Below are 12,084 nucleotides of genomic sequence, written 5' to 3'. Positions count from 1 at the left end.
AATACAAAGATATATTCTTTGAAAAGCCTCAAATGTTATCACAATTGGCATTTTACATTGTTTATTCTCAATTGTTGTTTATATTCTTCCATGTCAATGGTGATTACAAATTTTGGTTCCTTACGCTGGCTGGACCATGGCCCAATTGCACACTTGAAGAATGCATTAAATCCCTGAAGCAAGGCTGTAACCCCAGTGCAAATGCTGGGAAATGACTGAATCCTAGGGAGCTTGCTGAGACATAGATTTCAGGCATGAACACACTCCTTCCACTGAGCTGAGAGCTGAAGTTTGGTCTTAAATGACATCCCAGGCGAAGGTACTCTCATTGCAACCCTGGCCCTGCTTTTCCTACTTCAATCTGACTTCAGTCATGAGCTTTGGTAACGGACCTCACACTGAGCTTTACGAGGTGGTCTTTTCTACACAGTTAGACAGAAAGCTTGGGCTTCCCAGGTGGTATAGCAGTAAAGAATCCGTCTGACAATGCAGGAGACACAAGAGACGTGGGCTAGATCCCCGGGTCAGGAAGATCCTCTGGAGAAGGAAATGGCAACCCATTCCAGTACTCTTGCCTGGGAAATCCCATGGACAGAAGAGCCTGGTGGGCTACAGTCCATGGAGTTGCAAAGAATTAGACACGACTGAGTTACTGAGCACGCACACAGAGAGAAAGCTCAAGGGTCAGAGCTGAACCTAACACTGTGTTTTCCCCAAGCTCCAATATACACAGTGCTTTGAGCTGAACTAATTCAGAAAGTATTAAGGACGAAAGACTTCTTCATTCATGTCAGAGACATGAGGGCACGTGCTCCAACAAACGAGAACTACTACAGATATTTCAATGTCATAATACGTAACAACCCAGTTTTACCCTACTAGGTCTTTGGCTTTGAGATGGCTCTCCAGCTGTATGACTTACGCTGTAAGACTTCTCAACAGCCACAGATGCATCCAAATTTGCTTGAAAGACTTCACTGTGCTCTGGCTGCTCATCTTTTCTGGGGGGCAGGTGCCTGATACCTAACGATTATAACACAATAATTGTCATTCAGTAATTTTTAAATGGCACGAAGGGGCAAAGGATAGTGTGAGAGAGGAGATGCTTGCATTTTCTGCCGAATGCAGCCATGTGTCATGCCAGGTTCTGTCCAGACAGTGGAGACTGTTAGGTTAGCCTGGTGCTGGCACGCGGCCGTGAATCTCTCTCCCTTTTAAATACCAAAAAAGTCCAAACCAGTATATTTTTCTATCTAAGATGAATGATAATTTTAGATGTACCTTTCCTTGATTTTCAAACAACTGTGAAATGATATCTCATGCCCAGACTGCAAGCAAATTACCAGATGGAAAGATACAGCATGCAGTTTTTACCCACAAATCTATAATAAAGTGATGGCAGTAAACATCATTTGTCTCTAGGTTCCTCAGGCATAGACTCTCTGAGAGATGGTGGAATTTTTATGGCCTAAAATGCAATGCAAAGAAGCGGGCAGTAGGGGGTGGCCTGCCACCAATGCCCTCTGGTAGAAGGTTCAATTCTTTGCCAGGTTAGATCCAGAAGCAGGGTCAGTGCACGGAGACTATTTACTTCCTTTGGACAAAGCAATCTGCTCCAGTAAGAGAAAAACTTGCGAGTCTCTAGACTTTTTCACCTGTCTGAAGGACAGTGGGATTAGATGGGTGTGCTCCTTTCGCCTGGAATTCAGGATCCCCGGACAGACAGGAAAGGAGAGAAGCCAAAGGAAATATTCTAGGTTTACTTATTGTTGAGAGCTGACAACTTGATAGAGCTCACCTACCCCAATTCCTCCACCTGAACTTACTGGTGAAACGCTGAGGCCCTGACTGCCTGCCACGCTGGTCACTGCTGTCTGTTTGGCCACACTTGTCATTTCCTCCTGGCTCATCGCTTTTCTTGAGATACTTTGCAGCTTGCTGCCAATCCACATGCTCGGAGACCCTAATGGGGAGCTGCGGCAGGGGGTCAGGCTCACTTTCAGCCTCACTGTCTAAGGCCACACCACTCCGAGGATGCCAAGGAGGTACTGTCAGCTGTCCAGTGGCTGCTTTTGCTGCCATTTCTTTCACTTCCGCTGGATGTAAGAGAAAGCAGCATTTAAAACAGCACTGTGAATGCTGGAAACAAAAGCTTTAGTTCCTTAAAGAGTTACGTAATGGTTTATAGCTTATATTGTCACAATTATTCCCTTATTAGAACTGCATCATCCTTAGCTTGGCTTGAAACAGAAAAGAGGAGAGAACTAATAACAGAGTGAGGGACAGGCAGACTTTCAGTTAGTTACAGCCCTTTATGCTGAATTAGACCAAAAAGCAATAGAAATTTGTAGACAGACCTTCTCGCTGTAAAGATTTTGTAAGAAAATGACATGTGAAGCCCCTAGCCTGCAGAAACTAATGGAAGGCATTCTATTTGAGTTTGTATAGCCTTTCTAGACCAGACTGAGCTCATATTTTGGGAGTATGTATATATATGTGTGCATGTGTGTTTTCTTCAAAATTTTCTATCCTTTTTCAGTGTCACTTAGCATTACTATCAAAAAACATAGATGCTGTATTCTTTTAAGCTCATAAGATTAAACTGATACAAAAGGATAATGCCCACAGGATAGGTGAAAGTGACACTGGAAGCTCTCTACCTTAACAACATTATAAGAATCTATACTGTGTATTTTTTTACTATGTTTGTTACACAACGTACATATATACACATATACAGAGTGTAGAAAGATTTCCTATATAGTCCAGAGATTTAAAAAAGCACTTCTCTTTTACAGTTTGTAATCAGAAAGGTCTTACTTTTAAAATGGAATGATCTAACAAGAAAAGACTATGAGAAGACAGTAAAGATACTTTAAATTTCATTTTGTCCAACAGAACCCATGGCTTTATACTCACTTTTCCATTTTAAGTGTATCTCTCCATCATCTTTGTTATTTCGTGACTTTGCGTTATAGATTTCAGAAGACATGGATTGCATACTGATCCTGAATTGCATATATTTGGGGAAAGAGGGCAAGTGAACACAAACACATCAGTTTACTCAGGTTCCTGACACAACCCCAAGTCCATGAGCCCACCCAGAGGACTGTCCCCTCTTCTCTGAGCTGTTCTGAGGTTGCACTGACTCCTATGAACCACCAGGGGGCACCAGACCCCCTCCAACACGCAGCCCACAAAGCTGTACTACCTGGTGGAGTCCTGGCCAGGGCCGGATGAGGCGGGTGATCCCTGTGGGTGGCTTGGCACGGTGAGGAGTGCACTACTGAGCTGTGTCGTTTTGCTTTGAGGACTGGACTCCCTAGGCCTTCCCTGGCTAAGAAACGAAAGGAGTGGTTTAGATGATCTTGAAATTCAGCTTCACAAACAGAACCCTGGTCCTTGGGCTGTAGCAGAGCAGAGCGTAGGTGATGGTTCAGTAGTTTCCTGCCCTTTGATCAGAATCCTCTGGTAACAGGCCCACCGGCACATCAGTGATAGCACAACAGCTAACACTTATAAAGATGGGCTTAAGCCACCAGGGACTCTGAAGATCATTCAGAGATCTTCATCCTAGTTTCACTGAGTTGTAGACCATGTCCTGCTACTAGTTAGCTGACTTTGGCAAACTTCAGTCTCTCTGCGCCAAGGTCTCCTCATCTACACAACAAAGCAGTCTCTTTTTCCTCTAAATATCCCATGATTATATACTTTATCACCTATTAAACTAATTCTTTGAAAATGTATCATCTAGGGGACCTCCCTGGTGATCCAGTGGCTAAGTCTTCATGCTCCCAATGCCAGGGCCCAGGTTTGATCCCTGGTCAGGGAACTAGATCCCACATGCCACAACAAGGAGATGCCGTGTGCCACAACTTAAGACCTGGCACTGCCAAATAAGATAAAGAAAAAGAAAACGTGTGATTTATGCATACATAAGAATCCTCTTTTATCTAGAGTAGCCCAGTCTCCTGCTGTATCAGAGTGCAAAGAGAGGCTGTTGAACTAGAAACATCATGTCTGATCAGCTTCTTTGAAGAACAATTTGGCAACAGCTATCAAGCATCTTTCGGAGAAGGCAATGGCACCCCACTCCACTTCCTCTTGCCTGGAAAATCCCATGGATGGAGGAGCCTGGTGGGCTGCAGTCCACGGGGTCGCTGAGGGTAGGACACGACTGAGCGACTTCACTTTCACTTTTCACTTTCATGCATTGTAAAAGGAAATGGCAACCCACTCCAGTGTTCTTGCCTGGAGAATCCCAGGGACAGGGGAGCCTGGTGGGCTGCCATCTATGGGGTCGCACAGAGTCGGACACAACTGAAGTGACTTAGCAGCAGCAGCAGCATCAAGCATCTTTCAAGTGTTCAAACCCTCTGTAACTCTGCTTCTGGGAGTCTATCAGGACATAACCCAAAATGCAGAACAAAATTTACTGATAAGTCACTATAGCCCTAGTCATAACAGAAGAAAGAAAGACTGAAACAACCTAAAATTCAACAATGGGGGAAAAAAATAATGGGGAAAATTCAATTTTTCCCCATTTCAAATTTACAATTTCAAAGTAAGTTTACAGGATGTTTTTAATAACAAAGGATAAAAACGTTTTAATGTAAAGCAAAAACTCGGGATACAAAATTGCCTTCTTGTTTAGTCGCTCAACCATGTCCGACTCTGCGACCCCATGGACTGTAGCCCGCCAGGCTCCTCTGTCCATGGGATTCTCCAGGCAAGAATACTGGAGTGGGTTGCCATTCCTTTCTCCAGGGGATCTTCTCCAACCAGGGATCAAACCAGCGTCTCCTGCATTGGCAGGCGGATTATTTACCACTAAGTCACCCGGGAAGCCCACAAAAATGCCTACATGTATATAATTAAAGTGATTTTGAAAGCACACAAAAAGCCTAGGTGGCCTGGCAGCAAAGCATTCAGCCTCTCCCTTTGGCGCTGAGCAGGGCGGCCGCAGCTGCAGCTTCTGCCTCGTCTGCCAGCGGCTACACCGTCGCCCTGTCTGCCGCTGTCAGTGATGTGCGTGCTAAACTCTCTGAGGCCGATTAGGTGGTTCTTCAGTTCATTCCCTTTGTAAAGGTAAAATACACTAACCCAAAACGTCTGGGCATGTTCCTAGATTCCCCCTTTGGTACATATTTAACTGAAGTGAAGAGAACAGCAAATTCTTGTCATTATTCTCAGTCACCACTGAGGGCAGGAATACAAAAATTTTTTTTCCAGGAAGATGGACTTCAAAGCTGTGGATTAATGCTGCCTTTTAACCACAGAAAAGGACAACTAAGTTCATATATGACTCTGTCCTGAAAAACATTAATTGCTCCATTAATAATTCTTCCTATGCAAAAGAAAATTTGCTTTTCCTAAGTTCTTAAAAACCCAGCATATGCATACACTTTCCTTCTACTGAAGGAAAATTGATTTGTGCTGAAATCAATTCATTTCCTCAGTCTGGCTAAAAATCAGAGTCCAAAAGGTAACGATGATATTGTTCAACTTCCTCCTTCTGCCCCCCAGAGTCGGTGACGCTTATTTTGAACAACACTGGTTTTCACGTAGTTTGGTTTCTGGAGCCCTGGTGTGTGGGATACCTGGCACTTCCTTTTCTCAGGAAAGCAATCTGGACAGTTTCAGGAAGACAGGGTGCTCTGCTCTGGACCACTGAGGAGTTCTGTCTGGCTGACCTGCCAGCAACTTCACCTCTGACGTCTCCTGCGAGTCTCCATTATACTGCTCTTCTCACTCACTCAGCGGAGAGAACCTGCCAACATCTCTTTCTGTGTTACTACTCCTCAATGTTCACAATCTTTGTCACCAGCGACATGAAGATCATTAAGTGGCCTAAGGGTTACATGGGCGTCTAAAGACATGATGACACAAAGAACAATGAAACGTTAACCCACCTGCTGGTATTCTGGTTCCTGTCTCTTTCCAAACTGGCCTTGGCTCCATGAGTGGGCTGAAACTGTTCACCTCTGCTCTGTTTTCCAGGACCACAAAGAGTTGGCAGCTTAAAAATCGGGAGACATGTTTCAGTGCTTTGATGAAGGAATCCCTCTTCCCTTCACTCTCACATTCTATTTTTAAAGTCATTCTCGCTCAGTATGTAGAACTAACCAGACCTCTCAAGACAATTTCAGTTTGCATGTTTCACATCTAATAACTCATCTCTTAGCTGGAGGCCTCTTCAGAGACACGTTGGCCCTCAGGACTTCAGTCCAAACAGGGTGCAAGTGGAAAATGAACAGACAAATTAGACATCAAAAGTCCCCAAACTTTCCCCTATATGATTATTAAGGCAGCAGGTTTTATGGGAGGAGCCCCAGGCCCTGGGTTCTCATCTGATCTTTACTCAGACTAACCTAAGTGAGCCTTGTGTTTTGGTTTCCTCATCCATAAAACAGGGACAATAATATCTGCCTAAATCTACTGGGGTGCAGCGGGAGGAGAGGGGTGCTAGGAAAATAAAACACAACCAAAAAAAAAAAAAAAGGCTACAATACTTCAAAAATAGTAGAAGTAAAATAAATTAAAGCCAATGCCCTTTAGCCAAAAAAAGAGACCTGGGATCTGCTTACTGCAATTTCAACTAACTTAGTTTAATTGCATTTCCTAACCTACAGCGAATAAAAGCAACACATGTGAGATTTGGGAATGGCAGCAAGACACCTAAAGATGAGAAGATGCATAAAAACGATCACTGCCTCTGTGGAGTGTGAGTTCCAGAGGCTGTTGAGTGGAGGCAACATTGTTTCACAGTAACAGATGTTCAAAAAATCGTCATGGTCACCAAGGAAAGGCTAGAATAGATTTAGAATATATTTAAATTGGCATTTAGAATAATGGCAAGTCCGTAGTGTTTTCATTCAGTATGATTAAAAATTTAAGAATGGAGAAATTAAAAGAATGAATTTCAAATGTTTGAAAATTTCACTTAGGTGAAAATGCCTTATTCTTTGATTATGCTAGAAAACCAGGGTAGGCTTTTTAAAGAACAATTAAAATATGGTAGAGCTGCTTTACACGTAGTCATATGTACTAGTACATGGTATCCAACAACGGCTGCCTTCAATTCCTTCCCTCCCTGTCCACACTGCCATTGGAGAGCTGGAATCTACTTCTCTCCCCTTGAATCCATGCTGGCTTCCTGTGACCATCAGAAAAGCAGCAAAAGTGATCTTGTCCTAGTTTTTAAGAGACCTGGCAGCTTCAGTTTCACTTGGGAAGCCAGCTGCCAGGCTGCAGAGAAGCTTGGGTGAGACTACTTAGTGAATCAAAAGAAACCAAGTGTGGAAAGAGGCCGCCTGGGGAAGCCAGGTAACTGAGGCCTTCCTGGAACTTCTTGCTCAACGCAGACTCCAGCTGAATGCAGTTGAGGAGGTGGTCCTGGCCAGTGTCACAAGGAATGGAAGAATCAGTCAAGTTAGCCCTGTCATACTCAGAGCCCACAAAATTATAAGAATAAAACATTGTTATTTTATGTTATGCAGCAAAAGGTAATCAACATACAGTATACAATAAAAGTTATTTCTAGTAGTTTTCTCGTAAACTCTAACTTTCATTGTGCCTTCTCTTTGTGTGTGTGTGTTAGCTGCTCAGTTGTGTCTGACTTTTTGTGACCCAATGGACTGTAGCCCACCAGGCTCCTCTGTCCATGGGATTCTCCAGGCAAGAATACTGGAGTGAGTTGCCATTTCCTTCCCCAAAATCACCTTCCTTCTCTTTACATAAAAACAAATGCCAAGGCTTTTCCAAATGTTCTAAGTGAGGACTCAAGTCTCACTGAAACGCAGCAAGGAACAGTGCAAGAGCACTAGCCTGGGAGTCAGAAACCCAGCTGGGGCTGGTCAGCAGCACAGCAAGGGATGGGGTAGTGGGAGTCAGCTGCCCTGTGCAGGCCAAGAGGGCACATTAAAAGAATAATAAAACTCACTAAAAGTTAGCTTGCTTTTTTTTTTTTTACCATGAGCCAGCAACTCTAAATAATTTCAGTAATAAGACCCTCCTTTCAGGGGTGCTGACCTCTCCCACTCCACCCTGCGCGCAGTCACATCCATGGATCTCAGAAAGTTTAAGTCTCCGAGCTTGAGCTTCACACTCTGGAAAAGGATGGGCTTGATCCAGCTCTAAAATTTTGATTCAACAGGCAGCCAGCTCTGCATGTGTGAACTTGTTAAAATTCATCCATTTATTCATTCCCTCAATGACCACTTACGGAGTACCTTCTACTGCTAGGCCCCCTTCTATGTGTGGGGACATTTCCTCAGCCTTACTGGACGGACCTGTCCTTAAGAAGCCCAGAGCCTACAAGCCGTGTGGTGTGGTCAAAAAAAAAAAAAAGAAGAAACAGCAGCAGCTCCACAGAGGAACCACGCTTCCACCCACGGTTTCTCACATCCTCTGCGGCATTTCCTGTGACTACCAAGTCCTTCCGTTCCCATCGGTGTCTGAGCTGCTCCTAGCAGAGCTTGTGGCTCATTCATCAAATCCCAAGGTCTAATAAACAGCCTCTGAGAGCTCTATGCTTATCAAATGAGTCAATGAATGAATTAATAAGCAATTCAGAATGGGGATTAAATACCTGCCCAAGATACCACATTTGGCGAGTTGAACTATATACAATTGCCAATACTTGATTATTTTGACCTACAAAACAGTGATTTCACATAGTTTATAGAATTTTACAGAGGACAAGGCCTGAGAGCTGGGTTCGGGATAGGAGATGAAGAGTATCTACCTTGGAATTCCAACCTAGAGGCCTTGTTTCCCAAAGCAAAGAGGACTCACTAGGAGTTGGCGGTGCTGACGCCACCCTTGCAGGCGGGTCAGGGTGCGCCGAGGCCGGCTCCAGACCCTGCGTGCTGCCCTGCCCCCGCGTCTCAGCCTCACCTGGCGGCCCTTCTCCGGCTGATCCCCGGTGCTTTCTTCAGTGACTTGGGGGAAAGAAGCTAAAGGTGTCCAGCCACAGTCGCTTCTTTTCTTGGACCTTTTGCCAAAATGTCCTCCTCGAAAGTCTTTCACTGTTCTCGGAGACCTTGCTAGAGTCAGACCACTGCCTCCTGGGTCCAGCTGCTGGTCCCCCGGCCGCTGCACGACAGGAGGAAGGTAGCTGGAAGCCGGGGGGCCGAGGGCAGAAGGTGAGTCGTGGATGCCTGCAAACTCTCTTGAAGAAGCCCACAGAGACCGGCGCTCCGCCTGCTCCTTCTGTATCATCTCGAGCTTTTCTATCTTCTGCTGAACATTCCTCAGCAAATCAGCATTCTGGTGGATTAAGGTCTGCGAAATCTTCAGGTTCAGCACACACTTACTGATGTACTCCTCGGTCATGGAGCGGTTGTTCGCGGCGCCCTTGGCTCCTCGGGCTGGCTCAGGCCAGCTGGGGGAACGCAGCGCATCATTCTGCCACTCCCAGTCCTCACAGGAGAGCTCCGTGTCAGCGTCCGAAGAGCTCTCATCTTCGTCGCAAGAACAGCACGCCTCTCTCTCCATCTTTTCCAGCTCTTCTTCCATGGACTTCAGCTCATCTGTCTGGTTTGGTGTGGCCCCCTCAAGAGATGAGCCAGTTCCTGGGCGCTCCTCCTCTGGGTCATCTGCTGTGTCCAGGCAGCCTGAGTAGATTTCATTGATTTCGAAGCTGCAGAGGCTCGTCTGATCTGGGCTGGGGTTCCTGGCCTCTTCCGCCACAGAGCAGGCAGGAGAAGCAGCGTCTTGGCGGTGAGTCTGCTGGGCCACTGGACTTACGTCTGGGACAGGAGGCTCTGGTGTTGCTTTCCCGGTGGGAGAAGAGTGACCCCTTGGGGAATGAAACTGACCACCTGCTGAAAAGAAAAGCAACATGCAGCTGATTAAAGTGACCACAGCAGCTCAGCACCTACGGCTTGTTGCTCAAGTGGCACACAGAAAGAAGTTTTTTATCATCTCACTCACTTTTCAGTTAGAAAGACTGCCAGATACACTCACAGAGAATGAGAGGGTATTTCGAACTTTTGATGAGGGTTGAGATAGAAAATTTGGGAAGGGCTTTCCTGGGTGGCTCGGCGGTAAAGAATCTGCCTGCCAATTCAGGAGACACAAGTTTTATCTTTGATTCAGGAAGATCCCACATGCCGAGGAGCAACCGAGCGAGTGTGCCACAACTATTGAGCCGGTGCTCTAGAGCCCAGGAACAGCAACTACTAAAGCCCATGAGTCCTAAAGCCCGAGCTCTGCAACAAGAGAAGCCGCCACAATGAGAAGCCTGCACACCACAAACTAGAGAGCAGCCTCTACTCATTGCAACTGAAGAAAAACCCCACCGAGCAATGAAGACCCAGCACAGCCAAAAATAATAGGTAAATAAAATTATTTTAAAAACAAGAAAATTTGGGAAGGATCAAACCCAGGAAAAAATGCTTATGCTTAAGTTATAGTATGTTCAAAAATGCCTAACTATCAGGACAAGTGAATTATAGGCCCCTGAATCTTAGGACTAAATTCACACTTTCTTTACACACAGTGTTTAAATATTCACGTCAGGTCAAGTCATGCTCTTTGTGAGCATCTGATAAAAGGAGCCAAGACACTGCCCAAGAAGCCACTGCACTGTGAGAGAAAGAATACCTTAAAAAATAACGCCAGGACTGACCACCCACCACCCCTGGTTGATGGTGTACAGCTTGCAGAAAATGGGATGGAAAAGTCAAAGTAATGAGACCTTGGAGAGCCATTCTGGAGGCCTCCAGGCCTGTGCAAAGAGTCAAGAGAATAGTCGCTTGGCTAGAATCCAAATGCCTGAATTCCAACTGGGCAATCAGCCTGGAATCATGAGCAAATCACACCTCTCTGAACCTTAGTTTTCTCATCTGGAATATGAGGGCATCAACCAGATGACTGCAAGGTTCTTTGCAGCTCTGAATTCAGAGGTTTCCAAGTACACTAAAAAGTAGTAAGGCTTTAAGAAAAAGGCTAGAAGGAAATACCAAAATGTTAACAAACCATTTCTAAGAAATTAAAATCTTCTTAAATAATCTTCTTCTTATTATTTAAATTTTCTATAATGAACTGTAGTGGGAATTTCTAATAATGTACACTCACAGCCTTGAGAAATTTCATAGAAATGGCACCTGGAAAAACAGCATATATCAAGAAACTGTTGATAATGTATTAACAATGATGAAAAACATTTTTCATGTTTTTCTTAGAATAATAGCCTTCTTACAGACCCCAAGGCCAGACCCAGAAGGGAGTATGACTGGGGTCATGAAAGCATGGACCTTGGAACAGCGGGTTGGCATTAGGTATGAACACCGCCTACACACTTGCTGACTGTTCCCGAGACCCTCCCACGAGGGAATGGCCTGGGGTGAAAACAAGATCTGGACTATGTCAGCGCAGTGTCTTGGGAAAGATAGATCAAGGAAAGTTTTGTAGTCTGCAGTCAGGAGTAACAGCTGGACTCAGAGTGGACTCTGCACCTCAGTCCAACAGAGCCTGTAGGCCCCCTGACCCACTGCACCAGATTTCGTGTTCTGCTCTCATTCTCATTGCTTGCTCCCGGACCTTTAGGGCAACAATGAACAGATAATAATTTTAAATAAAAATCACCATGTTTACTTATGAAACAATTGAATACATTCCTAAATCATACTAGAAAGAAATAGATTGTTACTGCCCAGTTCTGGAAAAGGTGTATATGGAGCCCATAAAATTTAACTTAATTTTAAGGATCTTGATTTTGTTTCCTAAGGCAGTCATCGTTCCCAGTATAAGTTACGGGTATAATTTGGAGGAGTCGATTAGTCGCAGCTCTCAAAACACAGTTATGTCAAAACCTTGAGTTAAAGCCATACCTGTTTCCTTCAGCTCTTTTATTTCCAAGTTAGGGGTCTCTTTTGGATGTTCTGAAGTTAGTCCTAGACAGACATTGACATCAGGATGAAATTCGTATCTCTGCACCCTGGGACTCTCAGTTGGCTGAGTTCTCTGGGCTCCAATAAAATCCTGTAACAAGAGAAATACTGTCAAGGACATATATGCAATCATCCGAATGTCACTGGTGTTTTAGAAACATATCTAGGTGTCAGATAAACTCCCTGT

At 44.8% G+C, this 12,084-nt stretch overlaps 1 protein-coding gene across 2 annotated transcripts in view; it reads right to left on the bottom strand.

The window, feature by feature from the left end:
* TEX14 (testis expressed 14, intercellular bridge forming factor) overlaps window positions 1-12,084 on the bottom strand; it is a 61,902-nt gene that overhangs the window by 27,322 nt on the left and 22,496 nt on the right. The window contains exons 12-18 of one of the 2 annotated variants that reach the window (XM_055577491.1): window positions 11,838-11,988; window positions 8,899-9,827; window positions 5,913-6,019; window positions 3,212-3,337; window positions 2,920-3,008; window positions 1,827-2,096; window positions 923-1,023 (exon numbers count right to left, since the gene is read on the bottom strand). In XM_055577491.1, the coding sequence (XP_055433466.1) occupies window positions 923-1,023; window positions 1,827-2,096; window positions 2,920-3,008; window positions 3,212-3,337; window positions 5,913-6,019; window positions 8,899-9,827; window positions 11,838-11,988 (1,773 nt within the window). The remainder of the gene's footprint in view (window positions 1-922; window positions 1,024-1,826; window positions 2,097-2,919; window positions 3,009-3,211; window positions 3,338-5,912; window positions 6,020-8,898; window positions 9,828-11,837; window positions 11,989-12,084) is intronic. The other variant, XM_055577492.1, reaches the window with a different exon arrangement.

This window comes from Bubalus kerabau, chromosome 4, assembly GCF_029407905.1.
Source record: "Bubalus kerabau isolate K-KA32 ecotype Philippines breed swamp buffalo chromosome 4, PCC_UOA_SB_1v2, whole genome shotgun sequence".
NCBI classification, from domain to species: domain Eukaryota; kingdom Metazoa; phylum Chordata; class Mammalia; order Artiodactyla; family Bovidae; genus Bubalus; species Bubalus kerabau.
The sequence above is the reverse complement of the archived record's forward strand: the minus strand, read 5'-3'. Positions and strand labels throughout refer to the sequence as shown.